Consider the following 25,048-nt stretch of genomic DNA (forward strand, 5'->3'; position numbering starts at 1 on the left):
GCTGTGACATTTTTTCAATACTTTTAACAACTTTCCTAAACTCTTAACGCACCACACCTACAACACACGATTGACAAAACAGTTCATTTCATTCTCAAAATCACACATTGTAAACTAAACTCTAACACTGATTTCCAAAATACAATAATTCACTAACACAATACACTGTGTTTACCAAAACAATGCAAACATGTCTCAAAATCAAAAATTCTTCTAAAACACTATCACATGTTCTCTCCCAACAGGAACATTTAGTCAATCATAGAACAATGTCATAAAAACACTAACATCAGATGGAATTACAGAAACTGCATTATTTGATGTGTCAGGTCAGCCCTTATACAATAATAATAGACAATAGTTATTGTATCGATCATAGATTGTGTTTTACACTGCAGTTTCTATTGAAGCCTTTTTGTTTTGTTGGGTTTAGTAAATGCATGCATATTTTTTTTTTTTTTACTGTCAAGATTCTTTTTTGGGCTTTTCCGCCTTTATTTGACAGGACAGCTAGTTGAGAAAGGGGAGAGAGAGAGAGAGAGGGGGGGGTGAAGACATGCAGGAAATCGTCACAAGTCAGATTTGAACCCTGGACCTCTGCGTCGAGGTATAAACCTCCAAGTATATGTGCGCCTGCTCTACCACTGATCCAACCCGGCCACCATTTTATTTCTTTTGCTGCAGAGATTCAATAAAAAAAATGAATGACCCATCTCAGAGTAGCTTTAGAGAATGTGCAGTTTATACAAAAAAGGAGACAGAGACAGAATTGTCCTGGTCCTCTTCCTCTCCCTCATGAAGGCATTTTTCTTATTTTCTGTGTTCATCTACAGTATATTGTTCTAATAGGTCCTCTTTTACTGTATGTACTACCATATGGTCATGTGATTGAAAGAACCTCAACACCTGAGTGTGTTTCCTAGAAGGGAATCAGCTGTGATTGATCTATTTGTATAACTTCAATCAGCTGTTTCTCAATAAATGCATGTATAAAATGCAGGGGATATATTTGTGTTTAAATTTACAATATGATCAGCTGTTCACTTTGACTTTAGCCTATACGTTAGGTTTAGAATATGATGTTATCTGTTCTGACATACAGAGTGAAAGCATTTGTAAATTGGTCAGTAAAGATCCATTGTTTTGGTCTTGGTGGAGCTTGGGTGTAAAAGAAGTTCAAGCATTTTAAATTTGTGTTAACTGTATGTATTTTGTGTCAAAGCAACAACAAATGTGTTAATTGTATAGACTACACAGACAGATGTTGTGCTAACTGTGTTAAGAGTTTAGGAAAGTTGTTACAAGTATTGAAAAAAGTGTCATAGCAATCGGAAAAAACTGTAACACAAGACATAACACCTGTTAATCTCAGCTGCCAGAGACAGGAAGAATGTGTTTAAGAGACACAGTTCACACTGTTTATGATTACCAATTTAACCTTTATGTGATGGGTGCAGGGAATTAGAGGACCCAAATGCAGGGAGAGGCAGGCAGGCAGGAGAAGGGTTGAACGCCAAGATTTATTTTAACAAACACAGGATCAAACCAACGGAGTCCTGAGGCTTCAGCAGGTACAAAACAAATCCAGAGAACTGACACGGGGAAGGCACACGAACACACACAAAATGACAAAGCACTCTTTTGATTACAAAATAATCACATAAACAAAATTACTTTTATGATTCAGAACACATGGATATACATAAACAAAAAACATTTAAGCTATATATATATATATATATATATATATATATATATATATATATATATATATATATATATATAGCTTAAATGTTTTTTTTGTTAGGCAATGAAAAACAAACCCTCTTAGTAATAGCAAGCAACAAATCTAGGTGAAAAACAAAACAAAATAAAACAACAAAAAATAATCAGATTTACACAGCATCGGAGAGAGTGTCCGAGAAGTTATCATCATACTTAGAAAGATGAAATAAGTCAGAGGAGGGCAGTGTCCTGCAGTGCCTGATACTGAACCATAGTTGTCATGAATATTGAGGAAATCATTCTCCTGATTAGTGGAATGATACACAAACACAAAGTAGCAGACCACACAACAGAATAATCATCGGAGTGATACATCTCATAAACCAAGCTTTCCAACCTCCTCCTGTTACTCGAGTGTCTCTAATGGACTTATGTGTATTGGTGGCATTAGGAAAGGTAGTGTTAGGAGAGATGGTTACGTCAATCACTTGCCTATCATACTTTTCTAACATCAAAAAAAAATGCAAAAACCATAAATGCAGTAATGAAGAATAAACACACAACAAATTTGGAACCCCCAAATCTTCTTGGAGGGTACCATGTTAGCCGTTTCCAGTCCGATTTCTCCATTTGTGTGTGTGTGTGTTTCAGAGCAATCCTGTTGCAGTGTGGAAAAATGCACTGTGCTCTGAGTCTCAGAGGAGTGTCTGAGCCCTGGTCCTGTCAGTAGACTAGGAATGCACTGTGATGTCAACGCTGAGGATGAGTGTTCCCAGAATGTACAGTGTCACTGCTGTTTTCTCTGCAAAAGGTTTAGTCAGTAACTATACCAGTATGTGGATCAGGCTTTTCTTTCAGATGTATTCAGTGTATACTCGTTTCCTCTACTGATATAGGGTGGCACAGAAAACACCGTCTGTCAGGCCAGCCCCTATTTCTCCATCGTTGGTGACGCAGCAGAGATCTGCTCGTCACTTGTTGCAGGTTGTAGAAAACCTGGCTGTTCTCCTGGATCTGGAACCTGTTTGCTGTGGGATGAATCCACTTTGCTCTCTTAGCAACCTTCACTGCCGTGTGTGTCACTAAGGGGACCTAGAATGGCCCCTTGCCACCTTCTGGATAGCCAGTTCTTCCCCAACATAACTCACCTGGTTAGAGTTCATGTAGGTGTCCTTCAGCTGGTTGAAGCAGACCTGCAGATACTTGGTTTCTCGTGGTGGAAAGAGCAGACGACAGTGGCACGCAGTAACTTAACATATCACTTTCACACAGAGCGGTGGAGGGAAGAGGTTCTTTGGTGGGCCTGTCCCTACCTGTTTCAAAAAAAATTCTTTAAAGTAGTCCAAAATCAAAAAATGATTGAACACCCTATTTATCAAACCCCTTATTTATTATTGCTACTATTTCCCTACTATTTGAGGCATGACAAAGCTCGTGACTCAATAAGCAGCATATATAAATAATCTATTTAATATTTTAGCCATTAACACTGTCCTGTGTTACGCAGCAAAACCTGTGTAAAAGCAGCAAAAAGTTCAATAAATCGTTTCTTTAGAGAAAAAAATCACCAAAGTAAAATGTTTTCAACGTCAATATCAATTAATAATTTAGTTTAAACAGTTTGTAATTTAGTCGCTCGAAATACAAATAAAGTCTTTAGTGCCGCTTTACTGAAAAAACTGACTAGAGTACAGTATTTAATGAACTGCTTTTAGATTCAAATCTCATATCAATCTGTATTGGTTTCAATATTACCGATAAACTAAGACAAATTAAACAAAAATATGTTGTTTATTTCATTTTTATTTTAGCTTGCTTGCATCACAAAGTAATACTATTCACGATCTGGTAGTTCTAAAAAATCATTTATGAATTAAAAATAGAAAAGCAAACCAAAATTGATTTTCTTTGTCCACTGGAACACTGAAAGGAAAACGTTAGACAAATCAACAGAAAAATATGTAGCATCCCCTTTAATCCCCTGCAGGATGGTGTATGGGTGTGCTAACATTGGACCGCTGCATTTACTGCTTTTAGGTCCTGCTTTTTTTTTTCCTTTTTTTGTTTACCGTGCAAATAGGTGTGTGTTGTCGCCACAGGTTCACTCAACTTGTAAACGCTGCGTATACAAGACACACGCCGTGATAAGAGTTTCCTGTAACACCCAGAAAACCTCTTTATCCGTGGTGTCAGTCCAGTCGGTCAGTCTTTCACAAGTCGTAACAAACTGTCCTGAGTCTGTCTCCTGATCTGTTTGGAGACAAAGAAACAAGAATGTGAACTTTTGAGTTTAGGAAGTCTGAAAAACATATCTTGTTTATCAGTCAAGTTTACAAATACTGCACATTTATTATCGTGCCAGTAGACAAAAGAACACTCAAGCTCATCGTTTAGTTGTTCAAAAAAAACTTTTCAACATTTTCTTCGTCTGGACAAAAGAAGTACAATGTAAATCTTTTGATTCCATTAGTTCAGCTAATTTTCTTCTTCCGTTAAAAGATTTTCAGCGTGACCAAGAGAATTTCACTATTCAAATAGGAACAGAGATGTGTGTGTGTTCTGTGACATGAATACATCAGACAGAGTGTAGCTGTTATCAAGGCGCACCACCTTAAAGGGGGTAGGTACTACACCTATGCCAAACTGACACATAAAGTCTCTGCCTAACAGATTTACCGGACACACTATGAAAAGCAAAAATGAACATTTTGTCTTTCGTTCTGGTTCGGGGTCATTGGGGTCAGAATCCACACATACCATAGGAGTTGTACATTTGTCCCTGTGACGTTTCAACAATGAATTTGTTTCCCCATTATCTACTAAAATTTCTTTCCCTTTCACAAGTAACACTGTGGTAGGCAATTTTTATACACATTAGACAAGTACATAGAATAAGTAAGAGTTGTTTTTTGTTCAATGTGCTGTATAGCATCTAACAAAATCTGTATATCGTATGGGGGAGGTGTTTGTGGCGTACAAAAAAGCATGTCTTTGTTGTGAGCATGCATATGTTTGAGTGTGTCTGCGTTACTCTCCTCAGTTGTTGTGAACGTGGTCTCCATCCTCTCAGCACCTCCACCTCCATGCCTTTCCCTCCTCCCTGGGATAAGGGCACTTTTCTGCCCAGTGTCTTTTTCCTCTGCAGTTGAAACAGTTGTCTTTATCCACTACCGGAGTGTTGCTACGGCCTCGTCCTTTTCCTCTTCCCCTGCCTCTTCCACAATTTGTTATGCCTCTGCCGGCCATCTCTGTCATGGTTTTCAGCAGTTTCAGCTGCGCCTCATCATTCTTCCTTTGTCTTTTCCTCTCAGCTTTTTCAGCTGTCCGCTCATCGACAAACCTAATGAGAAGCTCAGTGAGGCGTGCGCCAGAATCTTTACCTGGAGGCAAATGGCTGGTGGCAGTTCCAATATCAGTCTCTGTACAGGGTCTGTATACAATCCCCACTGCTCCTCCTGACATGGGTACTTTGAACACGGGGCATGTGTAATCCATCTCTTTGTCCTTTCGATCTTGTTGTGGAGGGACTGAGGCAGAAGATTGTCCAGCATTCTCGCTGTCTTCCTGCTCCCCCATGCACCTGGTCTGCATGTGAGAGGACACCGTTGGTTTTTCTTTTCTCTCTCTCTGCGGCGGGTGGTATGGTGGCGGTGGAAGTCCGTCGAGGAGGAAATCCACGGCAGTAAAACTCAGAGAAGACAATGCATCAGTAACAGTATTCTTCTGTGTGTTATCAGTGTCATGAATGTTCAACAGAGTTAACTCTTGCTGCATCTGTTTTCTCTCCCTAATGTTTGCTTCCTTTATCCATATTTTAAGGCATTTTTTGTTTTTCTCTAGTAACTTTAAATCAGCTGTCTTAATCATTGATTTTCCCATTAATTCCATTTCTACTTCTTCTAAATCCTGTTTTAACATTCTTAATTTCCCTGTACACAATGAAACATTTTCTGGAAAATTAAAATTTTCTGCCCAGTATGGCAAACACTCAATGCAGTCCAGTCCATATTTCTCCGTCATCTCTCCCACCACAGGTCCCTTGAGCTCACGTGACTTGGTGTTTTCGTTACCCATTACAAAAGTTGCAGTAGTTCTACTTTTTTCTACGATATAACCGTCGCTACAAAGCTTAGTTTAGTTTCTGCAAACCTTGCTTAATCCGGGACAGTTCACAGTCTGTCTCTGACAAGTTCACAGACGTTTTTTTATTGACCTAGTTCACAGACTGAGTCTGACCAGTTCACAGCCTGGTCTTGTATGGATAATCTATTGTCACACCCGTGTTGGAGAGATAATATTCAGGAATATGTCTATAAGGACTGTGTATAGATACTGTTAAGTGTTTTGTTGAACAGACAAGTTATAAATTATTTGGTTCCCTTGAAACTTGAATAATCTTACCATAAATAGATTCTTTGAACCACTTGAAATTGTTATGCATCTAATATTACAAGGATATACTAAAGGTGGGAAACCAAGTTTCAAGGGAACCAAATAATTTATAACTTGTCTGTTCAATAAAACACTTAACAGTATCCATACACAGTCCTTATAGTGCATACACCTGACCAGTACAAACACAAGAAGGACTGTGTCTGTATACACAGTCCTCAGTTTACATGTATTGTTCAGGTGTAAACACTATGAGAACTGTGTATGGATACCGTTAAGTGTTTTTTATTGGTGTGCACGTAAGATGATTTTTTTTACCTTACTATCATCATTTCACTACATTATCATCTTATCACAATCATCTATCATTTTCTTAGTTCATAATGCACGTTTGTACAATTCTCAAACTGTAGAAAAGGAATTGTCCTGGTAGGACAGTAGTTTCAACATATTTGTCACAGAGGGCAACGCATGCTTTTGGTGTTAATTTCTGCCACTGCCTGAGAGCAAAATGGTGAAATTCTTTATGATTTATTGATTCAATTGTGAAAGCCATAATTGAACTGGCAGTGCATCATCTATCTAAACTAATTTAATTCATTAATTCCTGCATGTGCTTCACAATATAATTATGATAGTTTAAAGGCTGTGGTAGGATTTTATTGTGAAAATAGAAATTTTGATCATGTGATTTGGGGTCAGCTTATCTCAAACTGATCTGACTGAATATCCCTCCTAGATTTTCACATGCTGTTTTATTGTGTGTGCTTATTATGAAGTAATTTAGATGGATTTTCAGGATGAAATACATTTTACATATCTCACAAAGTTTGACATAAAGAGCAGCCCAGAAAACAAGCACAAATACAAATTGCTCTGCATTCATTTGTGCATTGTGTTTTACAAGTTACATGAGACTGTTTTAGCAACATATGTGTGTGTGTGTGTGTGTGTCTCTGTCATTTTCCATAATTAAAATACAGTTTGTAGCTTTATGAAATGAAATGAAATATTGTGTTAAAAATGTTGAATGAAAGATAACACATAACACAAAACATGTTCTGTTGGGTATTAGTACTTTAACTGCAGTAAAGGATGTGATGTTTGTGTATTTGTGTTGAGTGATTCCTGTGAATGTGTGAATGTGTGTCTGTCAGTATGTGTGTGTGTGTGTGTGTGTGTGTGTGTGTGTGTGTGTGAGAGGAAACAGATGAGACTCAGGAACCGACTGAGAGTTTATTAGAGACAGAGAGCAGTCAGAGAGAAACATGCTGTTAAATCATCACTACAGTTAGAACTAGTGGCTGTCCTCCAGCAGAGCACACAAGTCACTTTTTACAACAATTATTAACATGGTTCTGCCTGTTCAGTAGCTTTTTACAATGTTGGACTGAACAAGATTTACAGCAAACAAGGAAGGCAAACTTTGGGGGCGGGACTTCCTGTCGCAGTTAAAAATGCATCATACACCCTGAAAAATAAATCCGTAAAATAAGAGACAAAGAAAAGGTTCTGGCAGATTGTTACCCAGAACTTTATCCCATACATGTTGTGTGTAGCTGCAGTTAAAATACACATTTAAAACAACTTCAAGAATGTAAAAAAAAAAGTCCAAAAAACTGCAAAAAATGCCCAAATTGTCCCAAAAAAAAGGGCGAAAAACGTCAAAGTGACAATGTGGACGATAGAAGTTGTCGGAGAACAAGTTATACAATTTGAAATGTAAAAAAACAGAAATCTAAATGTGAATCACTTCTATGGACAAACATACAGACAGATGTTACAGCTGTTAACACAGATGTTAACACAGATGTTACAGATGTTAACACACAGACAGATGTTACAGCTGTTAACACAGACAGATGTTACAGCTATTAACACACAGCTGATTGTCAGAGTGTAACCTGTGAAATATTGATTTAGAGCCTCGTCATCTCTTAAATGTTTTCATATTCTGTTCTCAGATAAGAGAAAACCAAGCCAATATAAAATAAGACGATTTGTGAATGGAGTCCGGTAGCAAACAGCTTAACATTTTTAGTTATGCTTCAAGAAAATAACTTTTTAGTATCAGATTTTCACAGTGTGAGTCGGATTCTCCAGAAATACTTGAAGTTTATTAGCATTTAACAACTCGAGGCCCGCGGGCCACATCCGGCCCCTTGCAGACTTTGATCCGGCCCGCATTTCAATTTATCACAATTAATCACTATTTTATACCACTAACAAGGCTCAAAATAGCACCACACTTCCATGGTAGCATGCTGTGTTTGAGCTATGTTACTGGTCACTGGTTGCACGGCGTTCGTGGCTCGACTCCTCATGACTGTTTTCTAAGATGGCGCCCGAATGTAAACACAAACGGTACAGTCTTCATAATCTATCTTTTTAATAAACTGTCTGTACACTTACAAAGTTCTCAATGCTTCAGTTTACATGTAGGGACCCTCATTATGCTACTGTGGAAGTGTGGTGATATTTCGAGCCTTGTTAGTGGTGTAGAAATACAGATTTACCCTCTGTCCCCAAAGCTAGCGTTAGCAGCTAACCACTAGTTTTGCGTTAGCTTGTTTCAAGCTAGAGACACATTAGATTAGCATGAAAACATGTCCCAGAGAACGGTCGACTAGGTACACATATGTTATTAACCCCTAGGTTCATTTTGTGCCGGAATTGTCCTTTAACGCTCCTGCTCCTAAACACGGTCGTTACGTTAAATCAGCAGATTTATGAATGGAGTCTGGTGAGGGGTCTCGTATAAACAGTTTTCCTTTATAACAGAATACATAATCACAAACATTACAACATGAAGCTGTAATTAAACGAGTTTAAAGTCACGATGAAGAGCTGAAGAATTGAAATGTTTCTTTTCAAAGTAAAACGGAGAAAATTGAGTTTCAGTTCGGAATTAAAAAAAGAAGAAAATAAAGATGAATCACAATCATCCGTGTTTTGATCCGTCTTTAATGGTTTCAGCAAAGTTTCAGATACCCCCCCAAAAAAAAAAAAAAAAAAAAAATCTAAATTCGCCAAAATTAAGAAAGCAGTTCTGTTTTCTATAAAATAATTTTTACAATTTTGAATGTTTTATGTTTTATATTTTATTTATATTTTTGTCCTTCTTTGTATGTGTTACTTATGTTTGTTTTTGTAGTTACGTTCCCTTTTCAGGATTCTACACGTCTTCATTTTGTTCAAGAAAACTTTATGGACACACCGCGCTGGCAGCAGAACGTGTGAATGAATGAATGAATGATGTTTAACTGCGACCGGAGACAAAGACAATAACCCAATAACAACATTAAGGAGAATCTGTTGTTATTAATAAAAGTGCTGAGTCACTGTTCAGATCCAAACTTGCAGATTTTAAACTCAAAATGAAAAACATGAATCAGCAGAAAACCACGAGTGGAGAGAAAAGAGACACGATATTAAAATATTACGACGGATTTCAGAGTAAATGCTGACGTCACCTTCATATATTTACATAAACATGTCTTCTAAAGGCTTTTTAACTTTTCTCATAAAGTCTGACTTTGTTCCTGTAGAATCACACCTTTAGACTGAAGGACTTCGTAGTGTTTCATCCTTAAATATAACTTTGTCATTAAATCTTCTTTACATTTGGACTTCATCTCGGAGACGTTTTCCTCGTTAGTTGTTGTTTAGATTAGGTTTACAGTGTTTCTGAACATTACGTCTTTAATATTGTTCTTTTCTCTCTTAATGTCACAATGATTTACTGTTCAAAACAAACACTCTGAATTCTGGGTAATTATTCAACGCTGAGTTTAGAGACTGAAAACTACACGTCCAAATAAAGACGACAAGTTGTGGTTGTAATTAGAGGAGACAAGGAAGGGAGGGAAGGAAAATGTCGTCCATCTTGGCACTTAAAGACTCTCGGAGGCCACGCCCCGCCAAAATAAAGCGCTGATGATGCAGGGGAAGTATTTACACGCAAAACATTTTTATAATGAGTTCATGGTCTCAGTCGCTGGTTTCAAGTCTTCTTCTATACAGCATAATGTTCATCTAGTAAACGATGCTCCCATTTATTGTTAAATAGAGGATAAAGCAGGGGACGCTTTAGGACCTGTCAATCAGAGCAGAGGCTTTGCGATGCTAACCAATGCTAACCTGGGGACATTCAAAATAGACTCAAGTTGTTAGTGGCTGTTGTCCCTGTTTACATCTTAACCTTTGACCTTCTCACTTCAGTAGAGTTACCTTGGACATGTTGCTCTTAAATCTCCGCTGGTTGCCTCGCTTCAGAAGGGTCGAAAATCAGCAACTTTCCCTTTTTTTAGCATTTAGCTTAGCACAGCGCCATGACAACCATAACTGGCTTGGCTGTGTCATCCTCCCCAGCTCTGCCTTTTTGTCCAAATACGGCCACTTCTGGTTCCCAAAAACCAAGATGGCCATGTCCAAAATGCCTCAAAGGCTTCAGAACAGCAGTCCACAGACCAACAGGTGACTCCGTTATGTTTATCAGGAAGTCTTGATATTTGTAATATAGTGTAATAGTTTTGTAAATTAGTAACAAAGTAAAACTTAACTCTCATAATATTAAGACTTTTAAAATGATGCCTCCTTTGAACCTGCGACAGTTTACAGTTTGTGGCTTTCGTCTGCAGCTGTGAACTGATGGTCTGACACAGAAAGAGAGGAACACACTCCTTCATTTTCTGTTTGTCATCCCTCCATCCAGGAGAACTCAATCACTGAAGTCCAGCAGCATTTGTTCCTCTTCTTCCTTCCTTCACCTCGCTCGTAGGTCTCGCAAACAAAAAGTGCAAGTGCAAAAAGAGAACTAAAACATCTAAAGTTGTTCATGCTGTCCAGAGAAAAAGAAGAAGCTGTAGATGAACGTTTTCATCACATTCCTCTCCTCCAACAATCAGCTGTGAGCGTAAACGAGGCGGCGAGGGAGGCTGGAGGCTGCACAATGATGTCATCACACAGAACGGAGGGGGGCTGTGTCTGTGTGTGTCTCTGTGTGTGTCTAAGTATGTATGTGTGTGTGTGTCTCTGTACGTGTGTGTGTGTGTGTGTGTGTGTTGCAGCCCTTCACCTCCCAACAGGAGGCAGTGGAGGAGCTCCTCTCATCACTGCAACAGACAAACAACAGAAACAGCAGAATCAGTCACAACTGGTTCCACATTTAAAAGCATTTGCTTAATTCCAGTGTGTGTGTGTGTGTGTGTGTGTGTGTGTGTGTGTGTGTGTGTCTCTGTGTGTGTGTGTGTGTACCTCTGTTGGCCTTGCTGGGGTAGATCTTGGCAAAGTGTCGGTACTCTTCTGGAGGAGGGAAGTCGTCCAGAGGATGGAACGAATACTTGGACTCAAAATCATCTGCAGGAGGAGCAGAGACACCAAATATTATTTATTATCCAACAACAGAGTGTGAGGTGATGCTCCACCTTCAGAGGAAGACTAGTAAAGGGAAGACAGAGGACAGAGAGACGGATGAAGGGAAGACAGAGGACGGAGAGACGGATGAAGGGAAGACGGAGGACAGAGAGACTGATGAAGGGAGAGGACAGAGAGACGGATAAAGAGAGAGGACAGAGAGACGGATGAAGGGAGAGGAGGGAGAGACGGATAAAGAGAGAGGAGGGAGAGACGGATGAAGGGAGAGAAGGGAGAGATGGATGAAGGGAGAGACGGATGAAGACAGAGGACAGAGAGACTGATGAAGGGAGAGGAGGGAGAGACGGATAAAGACAGAGGACGGAGAGACGGATAAAGAGAGAGGAGGGAGAGACGGATGAAGGGAAGACAGAGGACAGAGAGACTGATGAAGACAGAGGACGGAGAGACGGATGAAGGGAGAGGAGGGAGAGACGGATAAAGACAGAGGACAGAGAGCCAGATGAAGACAGAGGACAGAGAGATGGATAAAGACAGAGGACGGAGAGATGGATGAAGGGAGAGGAGGAAGTCATGGAGAAATGGAGCGTAAGAAACGAAGCATAACTCAAGGAACAGGAACCCCGCCAGGCCTGAAGTCTTTATGCCAAAAATAATGCTCCATATCTAATGTTTCCTATATCCATCTCTGTTATATACATAATGCTCCATATCTAATGTTTCCTATATCCATCTCTGTTATATACATAATGCTCCATATCTAATGTTTCCTATATCCATCTCTGTTATATACATAATACTCCATATCTAATGTTTCCTATATTCATCTCTGTTATATACATAATACTCCATATCTAATGTTTCCTATATCCATCTCTGTTATATACATAATACTCCATATCTAATGTTTCCTATATTCATCTCTGTTATATACATAATACTCCATATCTAATGTTTCCTATATTCATCTCTGTTATATACATAATGCTCCATATCTAATGTTTCCTATATTCATCTCTGTTATATACATAATGCTCCATATCTAATGTTTCCTATATCCATCTCTGTTATATACATAATACTCCATATCTAATGTTTCCTATATTCATCTCTGTTATATACATAATGCTCCATATCTAATGTTTCCTATATTCATCTCTCTGTTATATACATAATGCTCCATATCTAATGTTTCCTATATTCATCTCTGTTATATACATAATGCTCCATATCTAATGTTTCCTATATTCATCTCTGTTATATACATAATACTCCATATCTAATGTTTCCTATATCCATCTCTGTTATATACATAATACTCCTTATCTAATGTTTCCTATATCCATCTCTGTTATATACATAATGCTCCATATCTAATGTTTCCTATATTCATCTCTGTTATATACATAATGCTCCATATCTAATGTTTCCTATATCCATCTCTGTTATATACATAATGCTCCATATCTAATGTTTCCTATATTCATCTCTGTTATATACATAATGCTCCATATCTAATGTTTCCTATATTCATCTCTGTTATATACATAATGCTCCATATCTAATGTTTCCTATATTCATCTCTCTGTGTTATGTAAAGGCCCAACACCATGAAACATGATATAAAGACTGGAGACCTCTCTGCCTCTGAGCTGTGGTTAGATAGCCAACTAGCCCTGCAGCCGGCCGCTCGGCCACTTAGTCCCTTTTTACACGACAAAGCTTGCGGGTGAAAACAAGAAAATATTTGATCAGATGTACCTTTCTTTTAGACGGCGATGCCATTTTTGGGGCTTAAAAATGCAAAAAAGTGAAACCACCCTCCAGAGTGGAAATCTTAAAAACGCTCCAGCGTCTCCTGGTGTCCGCTGTCCTCTCGGCAGGGACTTTTTAAGGCCTGACCTTTTTTATTTGAAATTTTAGACTTGTTTTTAGAACTTTTTAAGACCCTGCGGAAACTCTGTAAACCACGTGTCAAACTTGAGGCCCGGGGGCCAAATCCGGCCCCTCGCAGACTTTGATCCCGCCCAAATTTCAAGTTTAGGTTCACAACATATTTTGGCAAGTCTTGTGCACCAAACCAAGAAACAGTTTTTCTTTATTTGCTAAACTCTATGATGGCTAAGGAACTTTTTTGCTGACTTTTGTAGGAGCTTTATGTCGACAACAACGCAACAAAAGTTGAAAAAAGCAACAAGAAAGGCAGAACAAAGCCTCACATATTAACCCTTGTGTTGTCGTCCCGGGTCATAATTAACACTCTTTTAGACACTGTTTTTACGTTTATGTTGCTTTTCCCCCACGTTTTTCTTGCTTTTTTTATGTTTTTGTCGCTTATTTCAAAGGTTTTGTCATTTTTTTCCATTAACACCAGTATATTCACTAGACCTTTTTATTTGCACTAGTTCTACACTTTTTGGAATTCATGGTCAATATACCCTCATTTATATGAAATTTTCTATTTTTTGTCTAAGAAAAAAGCAGAAATTATGAATTATTTTGACTAATGTGTTAAGATCAGAGGAATGAAGGTAATGGATAATCACAGATCTGTCAAAGTTTAGTCAGGATGATGCTATAAAATTGAATACAACACCCAAAATTCTATGAAAATAAGAGATCTGATCCTACATTTGGAACCATCCATGATATTTTGGGGCAATTTGGTTAAAAGAAACCCAAATTTATGATATAGAAACTTTGAAAACGGAAATTTGACCCGAGAACAACAGGAGCGTTAAAAAAGCGACAAAAAATATTTGAGAAAGCCACAAAAAAGATGGAAAATTATACATAAATGTTGAAAAAAAAAACTACAAAAATGACGAAAAATGCGACAAATGTGACATGCAGTAACACAGTCAAAGATATTTTACTTGTGAATGAAGTAAAGTATATATATATTATACTCCTCTAAGAGACAGGTGGAGGAGTGTCCGTTGCGGAGAGGAGGGGGCGGAGGTGCGGGTGGGTGGGGGAGGAGGCTTCCCTCTGGCGGGGGGGTCAGAAAAGAGGGAGGGGCTACCATGTGTCCTGTACGGAGGAGGGGGCGGGGCTTCTCTGCCCGCAGATCTCAACGCTGCCGCCGACGGCTGCACCGGAACCGGAGGAGCTGAGGAGACAGAAATCAATAATAATATATTATATACAATAATAATCAGTCTTTCCCTCTGAGAATTTAAAGCCTGTTAGCCCACCAGGCTGAAGACTCTGGGAATTATTCTTTAAATGTATTTTATTTCTAAAACAATTTAAAGCGTAACTCTCGCCAAAATGCAACCTAGGGTCTTTTTGTGAATGTACCCGAGTCAAACTTTAGTTTAAAAGCATATTTAGGACGGAATCACCACTTTAAGATTTACCGTATTCTCGTTTTTGGGTCAAATGGCCTTTTGAATGGGAGAGCTAGGGGCACTACTATGATCACATTAACATCACTATTTTTACACTTAACACTAAGAAGGCTCGACACAACAAACTTTGCTCCAAGTATCACCAGGGGCTCTACACATGAACTCAGGATTGAGAACATTGTTTGTGTTCACAGATTTACTAAAAAAGGTTTGGAACGACTTACTTTAGCTATTGTTGTTGTTTCCTGCATGGTTTCACTAAGTTAAAAGGTGCACTATGAGTTCCTGCATGGTTTCAGCGTGATTTCATTTTTGTCTCAAATGGTAGTCTCTCCTTGATCCGCTAGCTAGCTATACACAGTGAGCTGTCTGTGTGTGTGAGTGTGTGTGTGTGTGTGTGTGTCTCTGTGTGTGTGTGTGTGTGTGTGTGTGTGTGTGTCTGTGTGTGTGTGTGTCTGTGTGTGTCTGTGTGTGTGTGTGTGTGTGTGTGTGTGTGTGTGTGTGTGTGTGTGTGTGTGTCTGTCTGTCTGTGTGTCTGTGTGTGTGTGTGTCTCTGTGTGTGTGTGTGTCTGTCTGTGTGTGTGTGTGTCTGTGTGTGTCTGTGTGTGTGTCCCCGTGTCTGTGTTCTATAGAATTATTACTTATTATTAATTATTATTAATTATTATTACTCCGGCGGTGAACAGCGTCGGTGGAACAGAACCTGAAGGACTTCCTGCTGCACTGCCATTGGCTCCCCCGGCTGCAGCTCCGCCTCCTTTAGGCTCTGAGAACCACAACCATTGAACAGGTGAATGAAAGCTCCGCCTCCTGATGGAACCATGGCACGTTCATGCCACCTGGGAATATCAGGGACCGCTCTCTGTGATTACGTTGTTTTTCCGACCACCAGCGTTCACATGGTTAGGATGGTCGGGATGCGTGTTCTTCTTCTTCTGTTATATTGGCGTTTGGCATAACAACTTGTTGCATGACTGCCACCAACGGTTGGCTGTAGTCTAGAGCATCAGGTGGTGAAAACATGGAGGCCACAATAACAAAGATTTTCTGCGTTTTTTTATGAAGCATAGAAACAGTACATGGACAGGTGTGTGTTTGTGTTATCTGCAGGACAACCAACGGGAAAGGACACGGATAAGGTGCTGTCTTTTATACATGGGCCTGTTTATGAATAATCTGAAACATGTTATGTCTGTATGTTTCTTGGTAGAGGCGTTTGTCCTCAATAAACAGTTTATTGTCATTGAAATATGTTCAGTGAACCAAAGTCGCCTCCATCAAACGTCAGTTGTCAACAACGCGTCACCAACTGGGAAACTCTGTCAGCTAAATCTGGAACGAGTGTCCCACCTCTGATTCCCACAGGAAGGGACGTGAATGATGACGTTTTCACTCGGAAAAATGTTTTTCCGATGTCCATGAACGCACGGTACTAGTCACGGCGATCTCATGACGTCACATTTGCAAGCGCCAGCTGGGCTGCGTCTAGTATATAAGAGCCTTAAGCCCTGACTGCAGTACGCAGATCGAGGAGTGGCTCAAAAGGGGTGGAGCTAAACTTTTGACTCCGCCCACTTGCCCAATAGCAACCGAAGAGGAAGAATGTGTGTCTGAGGGAAAAACACAGGACTTTCACCTCTTAATACATCCATGCTTTCAACCCAGAGACCGGGGCTTGTTTCCCGTGAGTCACGTTTGCTTTCCCCGTTGTTATTTTCCTAATCCCAACCAGTTCTTCTTTTCCTTTTTTATAATTAAAATATTATTTATTATAATCTATATATTTTTTTTTCATAATTAACCTAGAGACCTTTTAGTTAAAGATTTTTTGAAAACATGCTGCATTCATTTTGCCATCAACTTTTGCCAAAACATTACAGATTCACCTTCATGCTTCACAGTAGGGGTGGTGCACTTTTCATCATAGGCCTTGTTGACTCCTCTCCAAACATAACATTTATGGTTGTGACCATAAAGTTACATTTTGGTCTCATCACTCCAAAAGACTTTCTTCCAGAAGTTCTTGGGCTTGTCCAGGTGCTGTTTGGCATATTGTATTGCGGAGTAATGACTTGTTGGTGCCTCCTTATTGTGGATCTTAAATCAGTCACACCACTTTCTTGCAGTGAAGCCTGCATTTCCCCTGAAGTAGCTTGAGGGTTTCTTCTTTGCATCCTGACCAATTTTTCTGGTAGTTCAGGCTGAAATCGCCAGAGCCAGAAAGCTAACGCTATGCTAGCAAGATTTAGAGGTAATAACATTGTGTACAGTTGGAAATCAGTAAATATAAGTTGACAGTATGTTTAACAACAAGACTAGTTAGCTCTCCAGCCATGCATTTGTCCCCAAATTAATATGAAGATTTTCATGAACAAATTATCCGCCATGTGTGCCGTTACTGTCGGCCACAGCCTGAAGTAGTGACCTGAACAGTGAACAGGATGTGTGATAACGTTAATCGCTGTGAAACAAAGTCAGTTCAAAGTGTACCCAGAGGAGGTTTAGAGCCTAGTATTGAGGCTCTTTGGTGTAATTTACTTCCTGCAGCTTGTGTGTTAGCGCCATCCGGTGGTGTTCAGAGGGCGAAGCGCTGAAGGACTACACTGTTGGAAATAACAGATTCACATTCACATTTAGAACGGTAAGCCGTCAGTTTGACCAGAACTCCTTTAGTAGGTGCCCTTTATCACTTACATGTATTTACGGACACCCTGCAGCCAGTCAGAATTGAGTATTCAACCAGACCACGGTAAAAACAGGGTGAAGACCTGAACACGAGCTGTATTCACAAAGTCTCGTCCTGCATTAGGAATTTCAAACAACCAAAGAGCTAAAAGAACAATGGCCAAGCATCAGGGAGAGGAGAACACTGAATCTTTAAAAAAAGAAACCTATTAAAGGTGCCCTGCCACACCAAACCGTGTTTCCTTGTATGTTTTGAAATCTGTTAGGTCCATATGTGTTTGTTTTATGTGGTGAATGTGAAAATGAACTGCTACCTCCTCTGTCAGCTCTAGCCACTGAACAGAAATAAGAGGAGAAATCAGACCAATTACAACAGCTAGGTCAGTCTGACATCATGTTGCCTGAGCTCATTACTATTCATGAGCTCGCCCAGTTGCGCTGGGTAAAGGATGCTGATAGCTTGGCTCTCATTGGCTAGCTGTTAGCCAATCAGAGTCAAGCAGCTTAGCTCGTTGAATATTAATGAGAACTGGCACAAATGGAGCTGAGTCTTCCTGCAGGCTTTCTATACCACATTAGAATGGCTTGAAACAAGGTAACCAAGGTTACAGAGTCTATGGTAGAACTTCAGACATCACCACAAAGTCATGAAATACATGTGGCAGGGCACCATTAAAGCAACATAACGCTAATCTTTGGTATTTTTTGTGATTTGGCACCCCCTACGTCTTAATAGTGTTATTGGCTTATTGACTACAGCGCTGTCATAAATATGGATAGCTGTACACGTGCATTTGTTATGATTACATAACTTACAATCAAATGCTAGCGAGTCGACAACTAACAGCCATAAATTGGATGGTTGGGTTGTGAGTCTTGAACATGCAGCGTTTAGAACATACGCATGTTCTAAACGCTGCATAACTGCATAGCGGTTGGATAATTACAGCAGGAGACTTGAGGCAGAGGTACGGTGCAGATCAACAGGTGTTTATTTCCCCAACAATTGACACAAAAATGGAAGCCATGATCGCAACAAACAAACTGAGCACCACAGGCAGCATGTGGTCCTGACAGCAGCAGCGCTAGATGGAAACTGGCAGCCTTTTATAGCCTGCCACTGACATTATCTTGACCCTACCACAGTACAAGATAAATCTGAAATGTACTCAATCTAAACAATTACACAAAACACAATAACCACATCAAACACATTTCTACTTATCTACTGTTATCTCAATTTACTTGCATTATGTAGTTTGAACAATTCATTCAAGTACAGTTAATTAAAGTACTCAAACACCCCTTCGCTACTTGAAACATGGTATCTCCCGGAACCTTTAAAATGGGGCTCGATACGCTGTGGACTCTTTTAGCCTGACCACTCTGGAGACGAGACACAACAGAGGTGAGTTACTTGAACACAAACTTTAAATAAGCTGTTTGTAGAAATAATTGATAAGCACGCACCTGTGAAAAAGAGAACCATTGAAGGATTGTATGGTACAGAGAGATCTCTGAAAATGGCAAATAACTCCAATCATGAATCGGACTGGCGAGTTTACCGCAAGCTAAGAAATTATGTGATGAAGCTAAATAAAAATAAAAAGATGTATTATGAAAATGTGATTAGGAATGCAAAGCATGACAGTAAGAAAATGTGGAATACTGTAAATGAGATGATGGGCAGTAAATCCAAATCTACTCCATCATTTCTTGAATCAGAAGGACACTTCATTACCAAGCCTGTTGATATTGCTAATCACCTCAACAACTATTTTAACAACAAAGTAGAAAAACTTAAGTAGAAAATGTGCCAAACAAATAACATACAATCATATACCTTGATTAGAGATCAAATTATGATAGGAAAACAATGTACTTTTGAATTTACTGAAGTTGATTGAGCGAGTTATGTGGAAAAGTTGCTACTCAGTTGTAAAGACAAACCATCTGGTGTGGATAATATGGATACAAAACTTTTGAAGTTGGTGGCAAACTTGATTGCCATTCCAGTTAGCCATGTTTTGAACATGAGTTTTGAAAAAAAAATCTTTCCGACGACATGGAAAACTGCTAAAATCATTCCTTTACCGAAGAATACAACTGTACCATTTAGTGGCCCAAATAGTCAACCAATTAGTCTGCTGCCGGCTTTAAGTAAGATCATGGAGAAAATTGCTTTTGAACAAATACAATGTTATTTTTCAGAAAAATGATTTATATACAGATTATCAACATGCCTATAGAAATGGACATTCGACAGGCACAGCCCTCACTCAAATGGTAGACGACTGGCACAGAGATATACAAAATGAGAAATTAGTAGGGGCTGTGCTGTTGGATTTCACTGCGGCTTTTGATATCATTGATCATAATTTGTTATTAAAAAAACTAAAATGTTATGGTTTCGATTCAAGTGCAATACTTTGGCTAGAAAGCTATTTAGCAAATAGGACACAGACGGTGTACTTTAATGGGAGTTTTTCTGAGGTAAAGTCAGTAAGCTGTGGAATTCCACAAGGAAGCTGTCTGGGGCCATTGCTATATTCTATATTTACCAAAGAATTACCTTTTAACCTTAAAAGGTGCAAAAATGGCGATGTATGCTGACGACTCAACAATATAGATGGCGGCATCCACAGCTGAGAGGCGTGTCTTGAATGAGGAATTGCAGTTGGCATTGGAATGGGTAACAAATAATCAACTAATTCTTAATGTATCTAAAACCACAAGCATTGTATTTGGAACAAAAAATCTGTTGTTTAATGAACCTAAATTAAATTTATATGTTGAAGGTAAGGCAGTTGAACAGGTACAAAGGACCAAGCTTCTTGGCGTTACAGTGGATAGTAAATTTTCCTGGTCTCAACACATTGATGGGGTGGTGAAAGAAATGGGTAGAGGTCAATCAGTTAAAAGGAGATGTTCACATTTTCTCAATAAAAATGTAATGGGAAACGTCATTAAAACAATTGTCCTATCCCATTTGGACTACTGTTCAGGGGTTTGGTCAGGTGCTGCAATATCAAATATAAAGAAATTGCAAATTGAAGAATAAGAATAAGAATAAGGCAGGATAATTAGGCCGATTTTAGCCCCGATTCACCCCTTCCGACAATCTTAAGGATGCTCCGATTATGGTAAAATAATCTGATCAGATATTCCTGCCGTGTGTGGTGTGTTAAGACTGCTCTCGTCTGCTCGGAAGGACGTCGGGACCGCTCCGATCTCAAATACGGGATATCCAACATGTTGGATTGTTTTGGCCCGATTTCTCCTCGTGTGTGGTGTCCCCCGGGGACAAACGAGCATGCAGCCTGTGGACTGTGGCGTGTAGCCAATCAGAAAGAGAGGTGACGAGGCGGCGAGGAAAGCACCGGGAAACAAAATCAAAACAGCCGGCGGCATGGCGCACCAGAAAGTCCGGTGGACGTCGGAGATAAGTATAGCAAGTATAGTCCATGCTCGCGTTGTCTCCACTTCTTTGACCATCGCCTTTTCTCTTGATAACGGTTTATTTCGGTTAAAAACAAACTATCGCCACTGCATCCTCTTCGTCCGCCATGATTGTTTACTCTGAAGTCACGTTTGATCTCGAGGGATTTTGCGAGATTTCCCGTCTGACCTGGGAATGCTCGGGAGTCAGATCAGTTCGTGTGTGATGTGTTGATTTTGCCGTGTGCTGCGCACCACACACTGTACGACCAAAACTGTTAGACCGTGATTTTTTATTGCCATGTGTGGGGTCTCTCAGGATTGGAAAATCGGCCGACAATTTTAAAATCGTCCCGTGTGAACCAGGCTTAAGGTGCCCACTCAGATCAAGCGTTGATGCAATGCATGGCTGCCTATCCTGGTTAAGTGTAAGGAATAGATTAACTGCCTCATTGCTCAACTTTACTAGAAATATTTTAGTGACTAACCAGCCGAGGGTGTTGTATCAGCAACTTGGTCTTAGTTCTGATAAACATGACTACAGCACTAGGCATGCTACGGAGGGCAGATTCACATTACCTAAAGTAAGAACATGCATGGTGTTGTCATTCAAGAAAATAGAAAATCTCAATTCAACGTACTACTTAAAGAACATCTCCTAGCTGAGCAGTACTCTGTGTTGGCTAATACTTAATGAATGCTGTTAGTATCATTGAAGGTGTTATGTGTGCATTTGCTTGGTCATATTATCAGTGATCAATATAATCTCATCTCTACATTCTGTGAATAATTTAGACTAGGTCCTGTGTTGTAGTGTCTTGTGTTGAATGTTGTTATGTCTTGTTATTATTTTGGTTGTTTTCCTTTCAGTGATGTATTGAATGTTGTTTTTTGGTGGTTGTTTTTAATGTAATAATGATGCACGGCAATGTATAGCCGCACGAGTTTTGGGTGGACTCCAGGAAGAATAGCTGTGGCTATGGCCCCAGCTAATGGAGATTCCAATGAATCAAATCAAACAACAAGCCATCTGTAGTCTATCAGGTTTTTACTAAATGCTTCAGCAGAATATTGTCATGACCTGGTCAACATATGATGAACGTAGCTTTAGGAGGCACACTCTCTCATACAGTAGGCTACACATCAAATATGATAAGAACAGCTGATTTCTCAGGCCAGTAATGGATTGAGTGTCCATATCACTGCTTCCCCTGGTGGATAGATGAACTATTGCAACTAGTTTTCCACACACAGTGCTTAGGGGCATTACCAGACGGCTCCGCACTCACTACGTCATCGTGGGAGGTGGGAACGTGTGTGTGAGATTTACACACACACACAATAATTTCATGCATCGGCTTACAAAGGGAAAATGGTTGAATCTGGTGGAATACAGTAAAAATGTCAAAAGTTATTTTTTTTTCCCAGCCACGGCCCGGCGAGGGACCCATCACGGGCCTGCCGGGGCCCCATCATGGAGGTGTCAGGGAGGTAAGTAGCGATGCTTGGACCCAAATGCAGTTCAGTTCAGAAAACAGAGTTTATTAAACAAAAAAAACTTACAAGAAGTAGTTCCAAAAGCACGCAGGCTGGGAAGCGAGGAAGTCATGAGCAGGCACACGCAGTACACCACTCGAAAACTCAGCAAAAACTGGACACCACTGAACAGCAACACATGCAGCACACAGACAGAACGAAATGATCGCACAAGACACAAAGGAAACACAGAGACTAAATACACAGGGTAATGAGGAAACGAGGGACAGGTGACACTAGGGCTGGGGAACAGGTGAAACACATAAGACAATCACATAGGCGGGAAAACCAAAAGACAGGAAGTAAACCAGACAAGACTAGGGAGAAAAGACAGACTTCAAAATAAAACAGGAAATGGGAAAACCAACAGAAAACATGAAACCAACTAAACAAAGAAACTTGACACAGGGACTAGACGTGATAGTACCCCTCCCTCAAGGGACGGCTACCAGACGGCCCTTAAAAAAGAAAACAAAAATAGTCCACAGAATAGGGCAAAAAGGCCCAGGGAAGGCGGAGGGGGTACGGAGGAGGGACAAACAAAAGTCAACCCACAGAGGGGCGAAGGGAGGAACAAGAGTCAACGGGGTAGGGAACCGAGGTCTGTGGGAACTCAGGAACTGAAAACAGTGGGGCTAGGGGACCGAAGTGCTGTGGCCAGCTAAGCACGGGGTCCGGGACTGCAGACAGCAGCGAAGGCGGAACCCCTCTGGCGGCCGAGCAGGACAGCGAAGACTCTCAGGAAGACAACGGCGAAGGCGGAGACCTTCTGGAGGCTGAGCAGGACGGCGAAGATGGAGATCCTCTGGAGGTCGAGCAGGACAGCAAAGGCGGAGTCCCTCGGGAGGACGGACAGAACCCTGAAGACTCTCTGGAGGTCTGCGGTGAAGACGAAAACCCTCTGGAGACCGTCGGCGACGAAGGCGATGTCTGCGAAGGCGAAACCCCTCTGAAGGCCGAGCAGGTCGGCGGCGAAGGGGATATCCCTCTGGAGGTCAGCGGCGAAGGCGATACCCCTCTGGAGGCCGGCGGCGAAGGCGATACCCCTCTGAAGAACGTCGGCGAAGGCGATACCCCTCTGAAGACCGAGCAGCTCGGCGGTGAAGACGATATCCCTCTGGAGAACGTCGGCGAAGGCGATACCCCTCTGGAGAACGTCGGCGAAGGCAATACCCCTCTGAAGGCCGAGCAGGTTGGCGGCGAAGGCGAATCCCCTCTGATGGCCGACTGCGAAAGCGAAACCCCTCTGAAGACCGAGCAGGTCGGCGGTGAAGACGATATCCCTCTGGAGGCCAGCGGTGAAGGCGATACCCCTCTGGAGAACGTCGGCGAAGGCGAATCCCTTCTGAAGGCCGGCAGCGAAGACGAATCCCTTCTGAAGACCAGGCAGGCTGAGCAGGTGAAGGGGCAGCTGGGCTGAAGACAGGCGATGGGTCAGCTGGGCTGAAGACAGGCGATGGGTCAGCTGGGCTGGAGACAGGCGACGGGTCAGCTGAGCCAGTGTCCGCCAACAAGGCAACAGGATCAGTAACAGGCAACAAAGCAAGAGGGTCAGGAGTCGGCCGGACCGCCGACAAAACACGGGGAGCCGGAGTCGGCCGGACCGCCGACAAAACACGGGGAGCAGGAGTCTCTGGGAAGCTGGGCACCGGCAAAGTCTCTGAGGCGCCACACGGCACAGTCTCTGACAGACTCTGGGAGGTCAGCCAACGTAGACTCCAGGAGAACGGTCATCGAAGACTCTGGACGACTGGAAGACTCCAGAAGAGCTGTCATCGAAGATTCTGGACGACTGGAAGACTCTTGAAGAGCGGTCATTGAAGACTCTTGACGGCTGGACGTCAACCGAGACCCTGGACGGCCGGACGTCTGCTGAGGTTCTGGAAAGCTGCACGTCAGCGGAGGTTCTGGAAGGCTGCATGTCAGCGGATGTTCTGGATGGCTGCACGTCAGCGGATGTTCTGGAAGGCTGCACGTCAGCGGAGGTTCTGGAAGGCTGCTAGTCAGCCGGGGTTCAGAGAGGCTGCTAGCCAGCCGGGATTCTGGGAGGCCGCTAGCCAACCGGGATTCTGGGAAGCTGCTTGCCAGCCGGGACTCTGAATAGCTTGGGGAGACAGGACAGCCTGGGAACACTAGAAGGCTCAGGGACACTAGAAGACTCGGGGACACTAGGAAGCTTGGGAACACTAGAAAACTCGGGAACACTAGAAAACTCGGGAACACTAGGAAACTCGGGAACACTAGGAAACTCGGGAACACTAATCAACTCTGGCTTGGGGCCGCTGGATAGCACGGGCTCTGGGCCGCTGGACAGCACGGGCTCGGGGCCGCTGAACAGCACGGGCTCGAGGTCGCTGGACAGCACGGGCTCTGGGCCGCTGGACAGCACGGGCTCGGGGCCGCTGAACAGCACGGGCTCGAGGTCGCTGGACAGCACGGGCTCGGGGCCACTGGACAGCACGGGCTCCGGCTCGCTGCACAACACCGAGGGCTCCGGTCCGCTGCACAACACCGAGGGCTCCGGCCTGCTGCACAACCCAGAG

The 25,048-nt window shown here is 41.6% G+C and overlaps 2 protein-coding genes and 1 pseudogene across 3 annotated transcripts in view; 1 reads left to right on the forward strand and 2 right to left on the reverse strand.

Annotated features, from left to right (window-relative positions):
- The window catches only part of LOC116062301, a 1,036,964-nt pseudogene that overhangs the window by 979,834 nt on the left and 32,082 nt on the right, over window positions 1-25,048 (forward strand).
- The window catches only part of LOC116062299 (cephalotoxin-like protein), a 1,100,540-nt gene that overhangs the window by 62,698 nt on the left and 1,012,794 nt on the right, over window positions 1-25,048 (reverse strand). The window lies entirely within an intron of this gene.
- On the reverse strand, window positions 9,995-15,669 carry LOC116062288 (WAS/WASL-interacting protein family member 2-like). Its single transcript, XM_035997036.1, has 5 exons — window positions 15,550-15,669; window positions 14,519-14,663; window positions 11,374-11,475; window positions 11,158-11,231; window positions 9,995-11,125 (listed from the first exon to the last, which is right to left on the reverse strand). The coding sequence occupies exons 1-4, from the start codon at window positions 15,667-15,669 to the stop codon at window positions 11,191-11,193; spliced, it is 408 nt and encodes a 135-aa protein (XP_035852929.1). The 3' UTR covers window positions 9,995-11,125; window positions 11,158-11,190.

The sequence above is a fragment of the Sander lucioperca genome, chromosome 21, assembly GCF_008315115.2.
Source record: "Sander lucioperca isolate FBNREF2018 chromosome 21, SLUC_FBN_1.2, whole genome shotgun sequence".
Classification (NCBI taxonomy): Eukaryota; Metazoa; Chordata; class Actinopteri; order Perciformes; family Percidae; genus Sander; species Sander lucioperca.

What these genes read in the sequence shown, in the direction of transcription:
- LOC116062288 (XM_035997036.1), bottom strand. Translation starts at nt 15,669, where the DNA reads ATGGTTCCATCAGGAGGCGGAGCTTTCATTCACCTGTTCAATGGTTGT. An exon ending in TCCTCCGTACAGGACACATG is followed by an intron (nt 11,476 to 14,518) that starts GTAGCCCCTCCC and finishes CTCCTCCTGCAG; the next exon opens with ATGATTTTGAGTCCAAGTAT. An exon ending in CCCCAGCAAGGCCAACAGAG is followed by an intron (nt 11,232 to 11,373) that starts GTACACACACAC and finishes TGTCTGTTGCAG; the next exon opens with TGATGAGAGGAGCTCCTCCA.